This window comes from Myiozetetes cayanensis, unplaced genomic scaffold (assembly GCF_022539395.1).
Source record: "Myiozetetes cayanensis isolate MyiCay16 unplaced genomic scaffold, myiCay2020 scf2-11, whole genome shotgun sequence".
Classification (NCBI taxonomy): Eukaryota; Metazoa; Chordata; class Aves; order Passeriformes; family Tyrannidae; genus Myiozetetes; species Myiozetetes cayanensis.
Window position 1 is genome coordinate 91,547,643 of NW_026087411.1, and position 19,463 is coordinate 91,567,105.

Below are 19,463 nucleotides of genomic sequence, written 5' to 3' on the forward strand. Positions count from 1 at the left end.
AGCCTGTCATGTGTCAAACTATTGAATGCAAAGAAGGTAACCAAGAATTATGTATCTGTCCTATACCTCCAGTTTTATTCTTGAGATGTCCCCTGGGTTCAGAGCTCGATGCAGCAAGATTTTGGCAGAAGGAGGGGGCAGGCTGGTGACAAAGGCTCTCTCGGTACTTGAATTTGGTGCTGCAGCTGCAGCATGTTGGAGGAAATGAGGGTTCACGTGGAGGGACAGTCCCACTTGTAACTCTTTTTTTTTTTTCCTACTTCTTGCTTTTTAAATATTATTATGCAATTATGAGATGTGGGCATTTAAAGAAAAGGTAAATTGAAACTTACTGTCTTGAAGGTACACAGTGCTCTTGAACTCTGCTCTTAATAATGGCCATGCTTTGGTCCTGCTGCTGTGTTCTCATCAGCTCTGTTAGAAAATGCAGCCTTATGACCAAGAAGGCTCATTAAAATAGGCTTTAGGGACTGTAACTTTATTTTTCTCCTGTGGAAGCATAAAGTTGGTTTGAGTGAAGTACACAGACAGAGATTATAGGAGTCCCTTTATTAAAGGGGAGTACAGTTTTTCAGACCTTCTTGCAGGTGGCAATTGAATAAGAGAAATGAGACCGGAAATGAAAACCAATGTCTTTGTGGCCCTTTGGACTTAGCTTTTGACTCCTATCTTCTGAGCTCTCTTTAGTTTCCCTGGGTTCCTGAGGCCAATTTTCCACTGTGAGTTGCAATAAAAAGAGGGAGCTTCAGATTCAAAGAGTAGCTGTTAATAAACACTGCCATACTGCTTGGGGAGGTTGGAGCAAAGCTATCTAGCACATGCTGTGCTTTGGCCTTCCTTTCAAAAAAGTCAACTTGTCGCTGTTGTGCCACATACATATTCTCCCTGTTTCCATCTCACCTAGTTTGCTACAGATCCTCTCTTCTGTTCCTTTCCCATAAAAAAAAAAAAAAGGCAGTTTTTTAACCCTAGCCAGGAGTTGTCTGTGCAGTGTCCTTGCACATGTTGTAATTGCAAGCTATTACAGACACAGCAGTTGAATAACCCTGTGTGCTTTGACTTTTCTCCCTCCACATTTTATTTCTGTAAATACTTTTGCACTCTGCACTGTGTTGCTCTAACAGCACCAGGGGCATAAGCTGGCAGCGGTCAACAAGTTTCCATCACTGCAGTGCTGGACTCCGAGAGCAGTGACTGGGCACAGAATACACCCCTGAACTCTTTATTCCAGGAAAATGCAGGCTGTTGAGAAAACTGTAGTGCTGAGGTGTGCCAGACCTGCTGCTGTTAAGGTGGGCTTTGCAGCATGAGAGATCCTTATTTGTAGGTGGATGCTGGATGCATCCTTCTGGGATGGAGAGGCAGTGGTGAGCCTTTTTTCACTGTTTAGTACTTCTCTGGGTGTCTTTGTGTGGTTGCTTCCAACATGCTCTTCCTGCTTGGCCATTGCCCTTGGTGTTTTCCCTCTGCCTGAAATAATCCCTTGCCATATCAAGAGCTGTTGACTTCAAGGGGATGAATTTTGTGTGAATATCCTAATCCTAGGATGCTCAGATCCTAATTCAGGCTAGTTTAGATCTGCTGAAAGTGTGAATAAAACTGCAAAAACCTATGATTTTTCTTAACTCTTCTATATGAAGATCATTAGACTCTGATTTAATGAGGTGTTGGGTATTGAGCACAATTATTTACTCTGTTTTGCAGTATCCTTTTCTTGTATTTGTTTCTGTTTTGTAAAATACTTTAATTACCACAACTGTGTTTAAGTATGAAGGTAGCTATTACTGAAGGATTTGAGGAGGGAGGTGGAATGACAGGAAAAGTAATGACATGAAATTACCCCCCTATAGTTCACTGGTCAAAATCTTCCTTTACCCCCTACATTTCCAAATGGTTTGAAATGCCATTGAGGTTAAACTGTTTGAAACTAGCTTCTCTCCTTTGTCCTGCATTTTTTTACGCTTCCCTGAATTTTATACAAATTATTTATGTCTAAGCTTCCTTATGCTGGTGCTGCCAGGGAGTGTGAAAGCTCAGCACTGTGGGTCCTGATGTGTCAGCAGCAAGCTGGAGGGTTTGCTGCTGATGCTGGGGGACCAAAAATGTGCATCACTTTGCTAGAGATACAGATGCAAAGGAAAGTTTAAAATAGTTTCTTGTATTTTAATAAAACTGAAGTGCAAAATCTGCAGCACTTACGCTTCACCTGGTTTCCCATAAAATAAACGTACATACACTTTCAGGTCAATAGGGACTATCATTTATTCTGAGCTCCTTTTTACTGCTAATGTTAAGCATGCTTGGGACCTAAGAGGGTATTCAGAAAGGGGGGAAAAGGGTAATCTTGGGTTCGGAGGAAGCTGAAAGGCAATACATGCAAGGGGTGGTTAAGGCTTTGAGAATGGAAAAGAGAAACTGGGCAGCTTTGGCAAATGGACAGAAAATGGTTAACAGCTTTGATTATCAATACTGTCTTCCAGCTCTCAAGCAACCAAGCATTTTCAGTTCCAGTACATCTACAAAAGCAAAAAACAGTGTGATTGTTGGGTTTTTGGATGAGGGATAGTTTGTACTTCTGGAGGAAGAAAAAGAGGAGTCACCTCTGCAGTGGCAGGGACTGTGAAACATCACTTACAAGAAAACACAAATCAAGATTTCCAAAAGCAAGTGCCTAAAATTAGGCTTCGAAGTCCTAATTTAAGCATGACGAAAGTGGCTGTTTTCCAAGAAGGCTGAGCAGCAAGGCTTGACAACGGATTGCTCTCAGAAGCCAGCACAATTATTTAGATGCCTATTTTGGGAATTTTTTTTGGAACTCAAGTTCAGACACTTAGATGTGAAAACTGGGATCTGTTTCAGGGAGTTCTTGAGCAGCAGGATGAGAGATGAAGACTCCCAGTGCTTTGGGCTTTCAGCTCAAAATATTTTTTTGCTGCTGTTTGATTTGCTTAAAAGGGTGCCATGGGACAGAGGGCAAACCTTTATATTTTTGTGCATCATCTTTGCACCTCGAAATTTACTCCAAGAAAAAACTCAAGAAACAACATTAAAATGTGACCAAGAATTCTTAAATTACTTTTTCGCATAAACCCCCCAGAACGTGTTTGCAGTGCAAAGCATAGGAGAGAATTTCACTTTGAAAGGTAGGTAGGAGCTGGTTGAAATGCTTCAGGATTTAGTATCCCTTTCCTCAGAGAGTAACAATGTGCACTAGAAGACTATGTTGTCAATGTTTGTAGCCTGTATGAAACACTTTTTATAAATAAACTTAGAAAACATATACTGCAAGAAAAGGCTTTGCGCTGTATTTTTGATTGTCACGCTGAGAAGCACCAGGGCCATCCATACCTGGACTGAGCGGCAGAGCAGAGCTGATATTTTCTGCCCAGACACGTGGCTGGCTGCTGGAGCATGGTGCTTGTCTCAGCTCATAGTGTCAGAAGTGAAACAAGGATGCAAAATGACCTGTGGAGGTCCAAAGAAACCTGTCAAAATCCAAAGGATTATTGAAAAAGTGGGGCTTGATTGTGTTGGAGCAAGGTACAAGTTTAGCCTTTGTTATGTTTGTGTTGCAGAATTGAAGTCCAGTAATCTTCTTTTGTTTAAAACATCAGATAGGTTTTCTCTGGGTTAGATACTTGGACTTGAAGGAGTAAAATCTTTCAGATTGTAAGCCTGAGTGCTTCCAGACTCTGATCCAAATTGCCCTAGTGTTCAGGGGCCTCACTGCAATGGTAAAATTTGGTAGCAGAGAGGATGATTTTTTTTCCTGTCCATTGTAGAAACTCAAGAAAAAATAACCAGTGTATATAGAGGTACATGTTTAAAAAAGGATTGTCTAGCATAATTGGGCCTTTTTTTTTTTTTTTTCTTTTCCCCCTGACTGTAGGCACTGAATAAGGCTACAGGTGTCATCTGTCTGGTCTTCTATAAGGCCTTTGACATGTGCCCCCACAAGATCCTTCTCTCTGAGTTGGAGAGATGCAGATTTGATGGGTGGACTGTTCAGTGGATAAGCAATTAGTTGGATGATCACATCCAGAGGGTAGTGGTCAGCAGCTCAGAGTCCTGATGGACAGGTGGTGTCCCTCAGGGGTCCATATGGGACTAGTACTGTTTAATGTCTCCATCAGTGACATGGACAGAGGATCGAGTGCACCTGCAGCAAGTTTTGCAACATCACCCAGATGAGTGGTGTGGTTGACATGCCTGGGGTGCTGTCCCAAGGGACCCAGACAGGCTCAAGAAGTAGGCCCTTGGGAACCTCATGAGGTTCAACAAGGCCAAGGATAAGGTCCTGCACCTGGGTTGGGGCAATCCATGGCATCAGTATGGTTTGGGGGATGAAGGAATTGAAAGCATCCCTACTAGGAAGGTCTTGGGCTGCTCAGAGCCCAGAAAGCCAGTTGCACCCTGGGCTGCATCAAAAGGAATGTGGCCAGCAGGTCAAGGGTCGTGATTCTGCCCCTCTGCTCTTCTGAGACCTCACCTGGAGTACTGCATTCAGCTCTGGAGGTCCCCAGGCAAGAAAGACCTGAACATGTTAGAGTGGGTCCAGAGGAGATCAGAGGGCTAGAGCACCTCTGCTATGGAGGCAGGCTGAGAGAGTTGGGGCTGGTCAGCCTTGAGAAGAGAAAGCTCCAGGGAGACCTTATTGTGGCGTTCTAGTACCTAAAAGGGGGCCCACAGGAAAAATGGGGACTAAACTTTTTAATAGGGTCTGTAGTGATAGGACAAGGGGCAATGGTTTTAAACTAAAAAGAGGGCAGATTTGGCCTAGAGGTAAAGAAGACGGTTTTTTACAGTGAGGGTGTTGAAACACTGGAACAGGCTGCCCAGAAAAGTGGTAGATGCCCCATCCCTGAAAACATTCAAACTCGGGTCGGATGGTGCTCTGAGCAACCTGATGCAGTGGAAGATGTCTCACCCATTGTAGAGGTGGTTGGACTGGATGACCTCTAAAGGTCCCTTCCAACCCAAACCGTTCTGTGACTCTGTGAATAGCGTGCCTTGCCCTGGGATGCCTTCCAGGTAAAGGAGCATTGCTGCTGATCTGCTTGTGTATGTGGCCAGCTGCAGAATTTGCTTACTTTCAGTATTAGGAAACATGCCGATTGCAGTGTTTCAAATGGCCACTGGTTTAATTTTTCTGGGAGTCGATGTTCCTCTGAATTGGTTAACTATTCTAATTAAAAAAGAACCCTTGTAGTTGCTGCTGTTGAAGCAGTGTTTAATGTTGTGTGGCTGTTGGCAGGAGACTTGATGCATTTTCACATGACCCCCTCTGGAACAAAAGCAGATTGTTTCCTTCTGTTTTTCTGTTACACAAATGAGTTCCTTTTGAAACCATTTCTTTTTCTGCAGATTCTGGAAATCAACACCAGGAGTAGTTTTTCCTTTGCTGTGCCTATTTTAATATGCTGTCTGATAATGCTGGCTCAAAAAGCTGCTTTGGGGTACCAGCCCAAAAAAACTGAGACCTCTGCAGAAAGACTCCTCTTCTTGGAGAATGAGTTTTTCTTCCAATTTTATGGAAGGGTTGAACATGGAGTTTCATTTCTTCCTATCTTTGCTATAGCTAGGCAGAGTTTGTTTCTGCTTTCCTAGTTGTTTCTGCATTTTTATTGTCAAGCAAACAACAATATGTAGCAAGTCAGTTCTGAATTAAACTTTTTTTTGTATATTTTTGGGTAATGAACCCTTATTTTTGAAACAAGCTCTCCCCTCTGAAGCCTTCCCCTGTGAGGAGGAGAGCTGAAGTCAGACACAGTTGAGGGTTATTGGCTGATGCAGTGCTGCTTAAGTAGATAAATCAGTACTGGATCAAAGGAGCAACAGACAAATTGAGTAAGTGGGGATTTCAAGCAACAAAATGAGTTATCCGCCAGGCAGTGCTTTTCCTGGTGATATTTAATAGCTCACAGATTGGGGAAAAAAAAAAAAGAGCTGGGGTGAAAAAAATGCTTTCTCTCATCATCTTTCTTCTCCTTGGAATTATATACTCATTTATCACAGCCTTCCCAATGCTCATGCTTCTGATGACATAGCATAGGCTTTCTCACATTTCCTTAATCCTAGGACATCAGTGTGCCAGTGCTGTGGGCATGTACACAAATGCTCAGTTTGTGTACCATAGCTGGTGAAGTGATGTAATCCCAAAAATGCACTTTCTTGTGAAGTGTTTGCTTACTTGGGCTGGGCTTCTTCAGTCAGAAAATAAAACCAGTATGAATTGTGACTACAAAATACTTGTAACACTTCTGCTTATTTTGATCAAGCTCTTTCTTTGCGCCTGGTGACCAGATTCCAGGGATGTTTCTGTGGCTTTGTGTAGTCCAAAGCGGTTCAACACAGAGGGGAAAGTCTTATTTTTGTGTCCCCAAGAGCCCTGCAGGGAACGATGGTTTGTGGTGCTGCCAGAAGTCCTTGGTGAACGAATCAGCCTCCTGCCTGGGGCTGTGGTGGAAGGGATGTGGACTTCTGTAGAAGACCACACAATGTAAATGTATTTATCTAAGCCCCCTGTATTTTCTTGGTCCCAAGGGAAGTCAAAGCCCCTGTGGTTGCTGGGTGCCTCCCTGTCCTGCTTACCGGGGAGAGAGCATTGTTTGCATCCTGCTTGGCTTTTCTTGCAGGACCCGGAAGAAATGGAGGTTTCAGTCTCAGCTGACTAAAACCAGAGGGCGTACTATTAATTTTACTTGCATATATCAGAACCCCTCTAGAGGTGAAGTTTTCACAGGTGGAAGAGAAGTGTTTGTTTAGCTAGAACTGAAAAAAAAATTGAGATTAACTTTTTTGTTGTTATCAACTACGTGTAAGCTTGTCTGATGGTTTCGGTTTGTGCTGTGAGTATGCTGACAGCTTGTGTTGCTTATGTTATTTCCCCAAAACTAAAAATTGCTGCTAATATTAGTACTTTAATGAAGGAGAAACATCAAACAGTGAAAAACATCCTGTTAAAAACTGGTAAAATTTTATTAGTGAAAGCTCAGTGCAGTTCTGGGTAGAAAAGAGGAAATTTTTTCTTAATGAGGAAGAAAATCACTTCCTCTTCTTTTGAGAACAGCTTCATGCACAGTTTTCCCTGCTCATGGAAAGTGTTGCTGGTTTCCTGCTTTAACCTTAGGGAGGTACAGCAATTACATACCCCAGTGTATTGATCAGGTGCTACCAATAATTAGTGGCCATGAGAGGAGTTGACAGATGACATTTGAATTCATTCTACTAATGTTGGATGAGTTTTATCTGGTAATGTTTTACTAGTAGCAGTTTCTGGAACTGGAGATGCTCATGCCATGAACTGCAGTGTTTCCTCCCTGGCCTATGCAGCCCTCTCTGTCACTCTGTGACTGTTGATCTTTTGGTTTTATGGGCTGTTAATCAGGGCTGTAATCAGTCACCTATCTGCAAGTGATAGCAGAGCCAGTTTTCACTTTTTCCCCTTTGCTTTCTTCTCCCCAGCTAGCATTGCCAGCTATTGCACTCTCTTTGTTAAAAGAGCTTCATAGTGTATATTTGAACATTTCACTGTTGCTGGCTTTCTCAAAAGTCCAAAATCTTAGGGATTTTGCAAGATTCCATGTACAAAATACAGAATTAAAAAGAACTTCAGCTTAATCTGAACTCGTTACTTTAAGCTTCTGTGCATCTAGATCTCTGATGAAATACTTCAGTGGGAAATACAGCTCATACACCAGTGACTCTGAGAATAAAATAAGCTTTCTAGAATTTGTATCTGCTGAGAAATTCCAGTATGTTTGCTGGAATTTTCCTTGTTATTTTCCTAGTTAGTGTAGTATTTCCCTTGTTAGCCCTAAGAGATGGTGTTTTCATGAGCTAACTTTGTCCTCTTCTTTTCCATTTCAATAGGTTGTAGAATGGAAGTTCTGGATAAAACAATCAATAGTTACTTTGATGTTTGGCTTGGACCCAGAGGTAAGATTTCTCAAAAGTTAAATACATAAATAAAACTCATCTTACTAGAACATAAGAAACAGCTTCTCTCTAATTTGACATTGACAGGTGACTACTTTCCTAAGGATTGTAAAGCATCAAAATGTATGACAGTGTAATAAACAAAAGCCTTGTTTATTATATCAATGCTTCTGATATTTTGATCTGAAGAGCTGCTAATTTTTCAGCTGTGACCATTATAGGTCCTGTTCTTCTCACTATCAGTTTAGGTCCTGTTGTTCATCTTACTGACTGACTTACTGACTTGCCTCACTCAGATCTTTGCTGCTTTTTTTCCTTTTTTTTTTGCCCCCCCAGAATTTAATAATAGCTTTTATTAAAAAGAAAAACCTTTTAAATTTGCATTTAATAAAAAAAATTAATAATTAATTGAAGAAATAAATCTTGCCCTCATAACTGGAGCTGCTTTGGAATTTTTCACTACAAATATCTGTAGCTTTTGGAAAGCATTGCTGCTTTGAAACAATTCTGTTTTAAAGAGATAATGTTCTTGGTAGGTTTCTCATTGGGAAAAAGTTTGCAGGTGGAGAACAGCAGTTCTGGTCAGCATGAGGAAGGGAGAGGCAGCGGGACCAGGACAGGCAGTGGCCTCATGCTGAGGGCATGGGTAGGGATGGCTCCATTCCACCTCATTCTGACCAGGAGGGATTAAATGTCAGCATCTCGTGTGCATTGTGCATAGCAGTGCTGCACAATAGCCCGTGTTTTCTTCCTCTGAGTGCTGCAGTAACACCTTTTCTGCCTCTTTCTTTGTCCCAGTGAGGCTCCGGTGGTGGTGCCACTGCTTCGCAGGACAAAGTCCACAGGAGGTGAAACAAGCCTCTGATTCTTCAAAGTGTGTCTTCTATTTACTTTTATTAGTATCTTTGGTGTCTGTGTTACCCCTTTCTTCATACTAAGCCTGTTTAAATTAGTCTGGATTTTCTGACATAACTTATTGTGAGTGCTGGCATATGGCCTGTATTTGCTTTGTGTTAAGAATAATGAACCATAAAGGTGGCAAATCAAGACAATGCCCCAACTTGCTTACTTACTTCCCAACCTACATTTTAAGACTTCATTTCGTACATTCAGGATCCACATATGAGTCCTTTAAAATTAAGTCAAGACTGTGAATGCTAGCAATACTTGAATTGTTCATTTATAGTTTGGTAAACTTGGTTTCAGTACTTTGGGCCGATTTTAGTGAGAGGAGTGAAATACTGTGCTGTTGCTGGGCATGGACAACACAGTTGTGGTTCAGAAGGATCACACAATTGTTCCAGGTCTTCTGAAATCCTCTTGTTCCATGTGGTTTGTTTGCTTTTCCTGAGAAGTCAATGCGTTGCCAGAGGGACTGGTTAGTCAGACTGGACTGACTGCTCTGTGTTTCATTGCTCATGCAAGGTCTCCAACATTTAATTCTTTTAAATAGCACATGCGTAAGTCTAATTGTGTTAATACTGATTAGAAAATAATTATCAGGATCATCCTCTGATAACCACAAAGGGATCTGCTTCACTCCTAAGTTTACTGACTCTGTAGGAGGTAAGGTGTGCACCATCGGGAAGGGTTGGCTTGAGAAAATTAGGGGAAGAGATTTGTTGAAGCTTTTCATTATAGTTTAAGCTCATCTGTGGTATTCAAATGGATGACAATTCTGAATGGTAATGAGTATTTAAAATAATAGTAATAAATTAAGGTAATAAAAATATTTTTGCCTTAGGAAGAGAATTATTTCTACTTTGTTTAACAACTGTAGAACTAAAACCTTGTTGTTTGTAATTAGCAATGTGGCCCTTAGTAAAAGGGCTTGCTGCGCTTCCTTCATCTTTCTCTGGTATTCCTGCACTGGATGCATTTTGGGTACAGCTATTTTTGTGTGCTTTGAATTCTTCCCCTTACAAAATCCAAGTGTTCGTATGTTTTTGTTTGTTCATTTCAGACCCCAGAGTAAAAGGATGGCTTCTTCTGGAAAACTATACACCTACCTTTATCTTCTCAGCCTTGTACTTACTAATTGTTTGGCTAGGACCGAAGTACATGCGGAACAAGCAGCCGTTCTCATGCAGGGGTATTCTAGTGGTCTACAACCTTGGACTTACACTGCTTTCTCTGTATATGTTTTATGAGGTAAGAGAAAAGGGATTGGGTCGGGCTTATTTTGCAGTATCTGTTTTAATTATATTGCCTTATGTTGAAAATTATCTCTGAGGACAGTGCTCCTAAAATTGGGGAAGTATTTGCAGAAGTGTTGCGACCGTTTTCAATGTCACTTCTGTGGGGAGAAAATTGTGCTTGTAATGTTACCTCTAAGGATAGTGTGAAACAAACCTTGCCTTAAACATCCTTGCTGACCTTCATTAGCAATGTTTCAAATGCACTTTTCTCAGTGGAAATGAAGGCCTGATCTTTCATTGTGAACCTGGCTACTTTTTCAGTAACTTCTTCTTGCTTAGATTGTGCTGGTGGATTGTGCAAAGTACTTCAAAGCTAAACTTTGGCTTGATCTAGATGGGAAAATGTGTTTTATTTACTTGTATTTAATCATGCACACACTCCTCACATCTGTTTCTGTAAGCTTGCAATAGCTTCTTTTGCATGCTTCTTGTTTTGCTGGGAAAAAAAAAAGTTGCTGAAACAATGTTGTCATGATTCATCTGTTTCTTGGAACTTAAAATCTAAATATACAAATATATTTCAAACTGAATTGAACTTTCTGTGGACGTATTTTCTTTCATAAAAATGCAAAGATTTAGGCAGTGTAAAGTTTTCCATGTCCCAGAGAGCCCTTTAGCTGCTTTTACTCAGAACTCTATGTTCTTATTCGAGTGAAAATGAAGAACTATGGTAGTCTAAATAACAACGCAGTTAGAAAATGACTGTGTCACTTTAACATACAGGATACTCTGGCTTGCTTTTAACCAAAGTATTTCTCCTTTCTGTAAGGAGACATTTCATTGTCAACATCCTCTTTTCAATTCTTTCAATATGTTCTTTTCAAATACAAGCTAGGGCTAAAACTACTAATCTTTTTTTTTTTTTGCCTGTATATACAAGCTGTAATTTTCCTTTAAGTTTGTAGTTAATTCTACAGTGTTTTACAAGGTGAGTGTTTAGAGACGAAGCGATATAAATGTAATGTTATTTCTCTTATGGAGTGAATTGTCTAGTCAAAAATTACTGAGTTGGGTTTATTAGGAACTTAGATACTTAATTGTTCAGTTGGGAGCAGTTTTGGATTCTGTAGGTGCTTGGAACAACTTGTGTTCTTGATGTGCTTACATTTCTAACCTCCCTGTCAGGATGTTATAATCCAGAAAAAATTGTGTGTTGATCTATTTAACTTGTATATTTTTAGTGTTGATGTGGACTTCAATGTACATTTGCATTATTTTATGCAGATATTATTTACAATTATATAATGATCTATTGTTTTAACCTCTTGTTTATTGAAAGTCTACAAGTGTAGACTTTCCCTCAGTTGTACCAAGTGTGGATAAAATTCTCAGGATAGCCAGTCTTTTTTCCTTGAGTATTTGGAATAATGCTTATAGTTTCCAAATTACTGTAACATTCTGCCATGTTACAAAACCTGCTGATAAATTTAAACAAGAGAAAATAGCTGAACTGTTGGTCTTATAAAAGCCTTTTTTTTGCTAACAATGAACTTGGTTACCAAGAAAGGACTGTTTATTATTATACACCAAAGTCCTCATACTTGTAACCAGATGAATGACTTCTATAATGTGAAGCAATGAGGCAACTAAAATACAGTGAATATTAAGGATCCTCCTTCCTGTATAATGAAACGCTTTACATCAAAGTGAGTGTTGCTCTTAATTTAACATTATCCATATGGAAGTGTTCATTAGTATTGTTCTCCTTATAAATGGGCATACATGAAGCTAGAGCATTATGAAGACTATTAAGCTCATGAGAGTTGCAATGAAATGGGGTTGGCAGCACTTGCTGCCCATGTGAGGGCAAGCGATGCTCTGCAGCGAGGTACCGATCCCCTAAAAATGCTGCAAAGCAGGGTCTTGTGCTGACAGAACACCACGCTGCTTGATGTTTGCAGGGAGAGAGCCAAAGGCTGTAGGGAAAAAATCGTGTCGTTGCACCTCGAGGTACGTTCTCAAGCTGAAGTGTTTATGCAGTTACCTCTGTTGGTGCATGGCATGTGATACCCTTGCTTGGATCTCTTCCATCTTGGAAATTTGGGTTTAAAGGATTAGCCATGTGTCAGTAGGACTGTATAGTACACTTACTCGCTTTTAAGATAAGATGGTGATGAGAGCATTCAAAAAATTTATATAACTCCCTGTTCTCTTCTTCTTGTCATTTTGAGTTTCAGTTGGATTAAATTTTTTTCAGTCCTACTGTGAGGAAGGTCATAAATGAACTTGTTTACTAGCCTGTCTGAAAAGAAGTTTCTTTAGTAGCTTGTATACAATACACCTGAAACCCTGCTTTGGAGTTTTTCCTGAGTTATAGCTGCAGTGATTCAGGTCATGAATCATAGCATCACAGCTTAATTTACATATTATATGACCAAAACAAGACGCTAAAGTGGGGCATCCTCCCATCTAGGATGAAAAGGATAAGCTGCTTGGTTTTCTGACCTTTACCTCTGAGTGTTGGTAAACAGTAACATGAGGAAATTTTGCATTATAGGATTTGTGTAATTCTAGGTATTGCGTTGTACTATTTGGCCTACTGATGTAAAATAATTCAACCTTGTTCTCAAATCACTAGAAATCTTAGACCTCTTATTTGGAATTCCTAGTAGTTTCTGTGTGTACTTGCTATAACTTATTTGGATATTTAATGAGCCGGTTTTGATACTAGCAGAGCAGAGTAGTTGGACTGCACTTGTCCCAGACAGTATAAAAGGCAAGGCAGATCTAGAGCAGGGAGAGTTTTCTCCAGGCTGACTTGTCGCTCCTGTACTACTGGTCAGTGATGAGGGCTCACTTTCTTAAGGGATCTCTTTGCTGTCTTTTTTTCTTCATCTGAAAAATTAATTCCCTCTGAATCAATCTGTGAAATGCCTTGGATTTTCCTGATGAGGGAGGTTTGCATATCTCATATAAAAAGCATCCTAAGATCTTCACCCTGTTTTAGGAAGGAGGGGACTCTGTGAAGAAGTGCTGTGGCATGTGAGCCACAGGTGGCAGCTAGGCTGCTCTTTCCTCTCCCCTTTCTTTCTCTACCATCCTGAAGCCCTTGTCTCTGTCCTGGAGTGACTGCCTTCATGTAAAGATAAAATTCCGTATCTCTGCAGGCATTTGCTTTCTTTGATCAGAGATGTGAACTTTGTTTCTCCTCACTGTAATACAAGCTGTATTTTGAAGCTTGTAAACCCATCACGCCTTAACAGCATGATGCAGTGCTGAGCACCTTATCTCCCCCACTCCAGTGAGTGTCAGACTTTATTTTTATCACAAGAAAAAACAAAATCCTCCCCAGTAGCATCTCTCATACAGCCCAGTTAGGCTGGTGTTACTGTGCTGGTGTTGGTGTGTTGGTTTATTTTGATAGCAGAGTTGATAGAAATAGCATGTGCCCACAGTGTTTTAAAGAATTCTGCAATGGAATTACAAAATGAAAGCCATATGAAAAAAAGATTTCAGTGCAGGGGAAGAAAGTGTGAGTTGCCTGAGCACAAAAGCGACCTCAAGCTGCAGGGGTTTCCCCTGAGCTGAGGGACTTAACATTGAGTGCCATATTAATTGGCTTATTAAGGAGCTGTCTCTTTTTATTCTATTTAGAAACCATGCACTCTGCTGAAAAGAGTTATAGTTGGCCTTTTCCAGACAAGTTAATTTCTTGAGAGAAGATGTGCCTGTGGTTGTGCATCAGTGGTGCCATTAGCAAGCCTGGACTCCTGCCAACCTGGAGATGAAGGACTTCCTTGGGACAGCAGGCAGGGAAAGGTTGTCTCAAGGCTGAGTTGGCTGAGGAGCCACCAGTCTGTTGCTGGACAAGTTTCAGACTTGCTGGACAAGTTTCAGACCTGCTGTACAGTGGCTGTAAGAAGGGCTTGGAAATTACGGCCATCCAGGGACCAGACCACAATAAGCATGAGCAAGGACTTGAATGCACTAGCCGGCAATTTCTGACCCCTCTTCTGACCCTGCTTCTGTGGTGGCCGGGAAGCAGCTCCCTGAGGCTGTGCATAATGGAGCCATCTGGGGACCATTCAGGATCAGGTCTCAGAGTGACCCATTGGTTTTGTTTTCTGAACCTTCCAGCATGTGCTGCAAGGTATTATGGGTGCAAGAAATAGTGGTGCCAGGCAAAGGAGCAGCTAGGTAACTGGGGAAAAGGATTATTTACATGTTGCACGTTGCACTGACCAAGGTTTATGGGCAGTACCAGCAGTTCGTGGGCAGCTGTAGCAGCTTTAGCAGCTTTTTACCAATTAGTTCCTTCTGCAAAGGGAGGATTAAGTTATTTTTGTAACTATACTGACTATTTATATGATAAAAGATGTTAGCACTTTCTACAAATGTTGCTTTGCTTCTTTTAAACCCCCATGGCTGTGAGAGTTTTACAGCTCCCAGCATATAACATGTTCTTTTGGAAACAAGGGAGTGTTCAGGTTTAGCTGAAGCTGTTGCCTATAGCCATACTTATGCCATTCCCTTCCAAGAGGTGGGATCCCTGCAGACACCTGTGGTTGCATTACGCTTTGGGTGGTGAACCTGTATTGTTTGCTGGAAAGCTCTTTGGGTTTCACTATGCTCCCTTTACTTGGGAGAAGTTTATGGAGTGCAGCTTTAGTGATGGATGCTGTTTGGTTTAATTACAATATAAACATTGTGATTATCCTTCTTCGTAACACTTCCTTGAACTATGAGAACTGTTTGAAAACATCTGTAAGCTCTTAACAACACAATCACAGCACTATGTGGTCTTCTGTCTGAGGGATGGGTGGGCACTTGCAAGGCCACAGTGGTTCCCTCAGTGCCCTGAGAGTGATGCAGAGCTTGTTCCAGGACGTAGCTGGTCCTTTAGCAAGGTACCACTCTTAAACTGGTGTCCTTTGCACAGCCATGCCTGCCTTATGGCTGGAAGAGGAGTCCTACCATGGCTGCCTCCCTTTGCTGCTTGGGTACAGAAACTGGCTGGGTTGTTGATGTGCATAGCTGCCTGCTCTGGCTGTGGCTGGGTGCTATTGATTTATCTCTAATACTGGAGATAATTCCAAGTCTATATGTTATGATATAATTAGATGTAATTTTTCTCCCCCTAAATAGGGGTAATAATTTTATCTCAGAAGGTCAAAAATAATGACCTAGGCTAACTGGGTATTTTAAAAGCTAATTTAGGGGGAAAATGAGGCATGAAAGAAATAACATTAGGGAAAGGTAGATCATTTAAGTGATAATCTTTATTGCACCTTTTAAAATTAGATTCCTATTCACAGTTCTGAGCAGCATTTAGTCATAGCAGTTTTTGTAGTCCTTTAATCAAGTGATCATTTAAAATGACTTATGGTACAAGGTGTTTCCACAGTAGCTTTGCAAAGGTGTTTTTTATCCTGCAGGAGAATAGATAAGGCCAAAAACGAACAGCTTGCTTATGCAGGATATCTGTCCCTGCCCAGCCTATCTGTCTCTGCCTTTCAGATGTTCTTTTTGGGATACCTAGCAATTCTTTTTTTCACTTAGGAGTTATCTAAAGTTGTTACTCCTCTCTTCATTCTATTCAAAAGAGGAAAAACATCTTTATAAACAATGTCCAGTGATCCTTTCTGCTGAGATATTAAAGGGAGTTTGCTTGTTTCCTTCCACCTGCTCCCTCGTCTTATTCCACCCTCAACCTGTCCCTCCGTCTCCCACCCATGAAAGGATGAGATGTGAACAAGCTTGCATCTTGCTTCTCTGGGGATTTCAGCCAGCCCCACTGGAGCAGGCACCTCGTCATCCTCTCATGACTAATAGCTGGTCGTTACTCTTATTTAAAATAATTCCATTTTGTTTGAGGTGTTATTTGTTATGCCAGGAAGTCAGGCAGGCAGTGACATATCCTGCAGAGGAAGTCACTTATACTGGGAAGGAGAAGTCACTTACACGGGGGAAGAATGTAATGTGCTTGGCATGAATGAATTGCTCAAAAAGATCTTGAAGAATCACAGTGCAGTGAAACATCCATTGTCGGCTGTTAAACATAGCAAAGCTGAAGATTTGCTGTTACATGGTTTAAAAAATTATAGTCTCATCTCTGTGTATAAAATTTCTTAAAAATATATCTTTTTATTTCCAAAAATAATCAGAAGATATGTATATGTACTTCACTTTGATTGTTTGCTTTCTCCAACAATGAGATCATCAGCCCAGAAGGAGAATTCTTGAGACTCTGTATGGGATAAGTGGGCATAAGATGCTACCTCCTGTTTTTATTCTGGTATACATCAATAGGAAGAATTTGTTAATTCACCCCCCACTGTGATTGTATCACTGGTTGGAACTTGAGTTCAGCCTGGTGCCACGTTGTGCCCGTGAATCTCTCAACACCAGATGTCTGGGCAGAGCTGCAGTGGAGGTTTATAGGTGCCATGGGGCTCAGCCTTCTCCCCAAATAACATTTTATTTTTTTTATTTGCTCAGCTGGTGACAGGAGTGTTGGAAGGAGGATACAATTTCTTCTGTCAGGATACGCACAGTGGTGGAGAAGCTGATATGAAGGTACCATAATCCAGACTTAGAGCTGGTAATATTTCAAACTCTCTACTTTAGTGTAAGTGAAGAGCAGAACAGTATTGATTATGCTTGAACTATATGCTTTTTTTCCTCCTTTTGCAGTATAATGGACAGTGCACTGTCAAACATAATAGTTAATATTACAATAATCATACAATATATTCATGGTTGGTATTTTGGTAAGTAATTATGTGTAAATTTTCAAGTGTTCCCAGGTCAAGAAACAAGGACCTGGTCTTCAGACTGTGTCCAGCTGTGTGTTGTGACTCCCCTTCTCTTTCTGAGATGTGATGACTTCTTCTGGTCACACTTCTGACCTCTCCTTTACAGAGAGCACTGTAGCACCAGCTCTGGTTAAATATTTTCTTGTTTCTCCCAGGACACTCCAGGTGCACAGCAACAGCCTCATAAAACAGTCTTTGTCATCCTGTTTTCAGCTGTAGCTATGGGTTTTTACCTGGATCTCCTACAGGGAGACCTGAGTCAGAAGAATTATGGAAGATCCTAGCAGTGTCTTCAATCCAAGTAGTGCAGGACAGAATCTGGATTTTAATTACTTAGGTAGCAGAAGGGTTGAAAGCCCCCACAATGTGCAATGCTTCTAAAACTTGTTTCCTCCTTTCTAGATCATACGTGTCCTCTGGTGGTACTATTTCTCCAAACTCATTGAGTTCATGGATACCTTCTTTTTCATTTTGAGGAAAAATAATCATCAGATCACTGTTCTGCATGTCTACCACCATGCAACAATGCTGAACATCTGGTGGTTTGTTATGAACTGGGTGCCTTGTGGTCACTGTAAGTACTGGGTTATGGTGGGGAACATTTGCAATGCGGGCGTCATTTTGGTTTTCTTTTAGTCAAACCAAACATCTCTGGTCCCTTCAGCTGCAGGATTTGTTCTGTCCCATATTAAGCTGCTTTGCTGAATCGCAGCTATTGCAGATAGTTTCAGGAATTAAACTGCCAGCACAGCATCTAGAAAAGGAATGTCTTGTGTAGTTTAAAGAATTTGTGTGGCAGGGTGGCCTTTATGAGCTGCAGTAGCCCAGGTCAGATATCTGTCAACCTTGCTCTCTCTGTTTTTGTGATAGTTGCAGACCCTCTAAAGAAACAATACTCTTTTTGAAGTCAGGACCAGAAGCTTGTTTCAGCTGCAAGATGACTAATAGTGACTCTTGTCCTTGCATCTGTCAAGTTCACTTGAGATGTTCCTTTCTTAATCTCATTATACCACTAGCGATAACAAATGATTTCAATTAAAATCTTGTTCCCTTAGCACTAGTGAACATGACCAAATGCAGTTTAAGTTGAAGATTTTCATGTTTCTCTTGTCTAAATCCTGCTAACCTCTGGGAATCTGGCTTTGATTCTCTACTTTCATTCTGTTTAGCTGGTACCTAGTTTCCTAACTGCATTAGCATTACCTACCTGTGGTTCAGATTTGCAGTTTAGAGATACTGACTGTTGAACACTCCCTCCAAGAGAAACCTTTTCAAATCCAATGGCTGTGAACTACTGGCAGTGCAGACCAAGAGGCTGCATTCCTCAGGAATCTGCTCTCTGAGCCAAACGACATAGAAACCTGTATTTGTTTTGTGTTGTCAGCACAACAGTGAGTAATGCTGAACTTATAAAAAGTGTGCATCTGGAAACATATTCTGCTTCAAGGAAGTCAATCCCTGTTTATATAGCAGTCAAAAATGCAGACACTTAAGAGTCTATCTTGTGTTTTTGTGGTCTTGAAAATACTTTTGTGCTACTTCTAGTCATCTGTTTTTCTTCCAAACTTTTTGTTCTGCTTGGTCATCACAGTTCTGTGCAGTTCAGTGTTAAGCTAAAAGTTTTTTTTAATGACTAAAGTTGCTGTAAACAAGGACCACTAAAATGGCTAACTTGACGTTTCTGAAGATACCTGTTGCTTTTGGCTATAAATGGCAAAATAGACTTCTGTCTGGAAGGAATGAAATAAGCCTAAAAGTAGATGGGTGAAGTTGTCAATTCTTGGGTATGTGAGTGTGCCTCCTTTTTATCAGCTTCTCTTGAGAAACCATAATGTAGATGTGAAAAAGAGTGACTTGAGGAAACAAACCAGAAGACTGGTATAAAGTGCACAACTGCAAAGCAGCTCAGCTACTATATTGGGTGAGCAGAATAAAAATCAAAGTGGAAAAAAAAACAAACCTAAGCCTTCTTGCTTTTCTTCTAAGAGAAATCATATTTTAAATAGTAACATTTTGAACTTGTTATTTTGGTAGGTTCCATGAAACAGCATGTTCCTTCCTGATAATGCAGTGTACTTACTTTCTTTTTCCCTTGCCCTTTTTTTAGCTTACTTTGGTGCCACACTGAACAGCTTTATCCATGTCCTCATGTACTCCTACTACGGACTGTCTGCTGTTCCAGCAATGCGTCCTTATCTGTGGTGGAAGAAGTACATCACTCAGGGGCAGCTGGTGAGTGATTTGCTCTTCAGTGCTTCAGCAGGCTCTTGTCTTTTTGTCTTTACTGAGTTAGGAAATTTTGGAAGGGAGTAGAAGAAGGGATAATGAGGGCTCGTACCTCCTGCATCCTGTAGTGCTTAAATCGCCGTAGAAATCCAGTTCCTGCACGTTCATTTGCTCTGTTTTCAGGACCATGGGGAGCTGGGGACTGGCTGAGATCGGTGGGGTCTTCACCTCACCATGTTGTATGGCTAGATGTATTTGGGAGTTGTGGTGCTGGGTTTTCTGGGACTCAGTAGCCAGGGAGGAGGGAGAAGTTTTTCTTCCAAGGCCCCTTGAGCTAATGTCCTCT

At 41.0% G+C, this 19,463-nt stretch overlaps 1 protein-coding gene across 2 annotated transcripts in view; it reads left to right on the forward strand.

The window, feature by feature from the left end:
- The window catches only part of ELOVL5 (ELOVL fatty acid elongase 5), a 39,410-nt gene that overhangs the window by 14,941 nt on the left and 5,006 nt on the right, over positions 1-19,463 (forward strand). For both annotated transcript variants that reach the window (XM_050316104.1, XM_050316105.1), the window contains exons 2-6: positions 7,873-7,938; positions 9,902-10,089; positions 16,575-16,652; positions 17,294-17,465; positions 18,999-19,123. In XM_050316104.1, coding sequence (XP_050172061.1) covers positions 7,881-7,938; positions 9,902-10,089; positions 16,575-16,652; positions 17,294-17,465; positions 18,999-19,123 — 621 coding nt within the window. In that variant the 5' untranslated portion in view covers positions 7,873-7,880. The remainder of the gene's footprint in view (positions 1-7,872; positions 7,939-9,901; positions 10,090-16,574; positions 16,653-17,293; positions 17,466-18,998; positions 19,124-19,463) is intronic.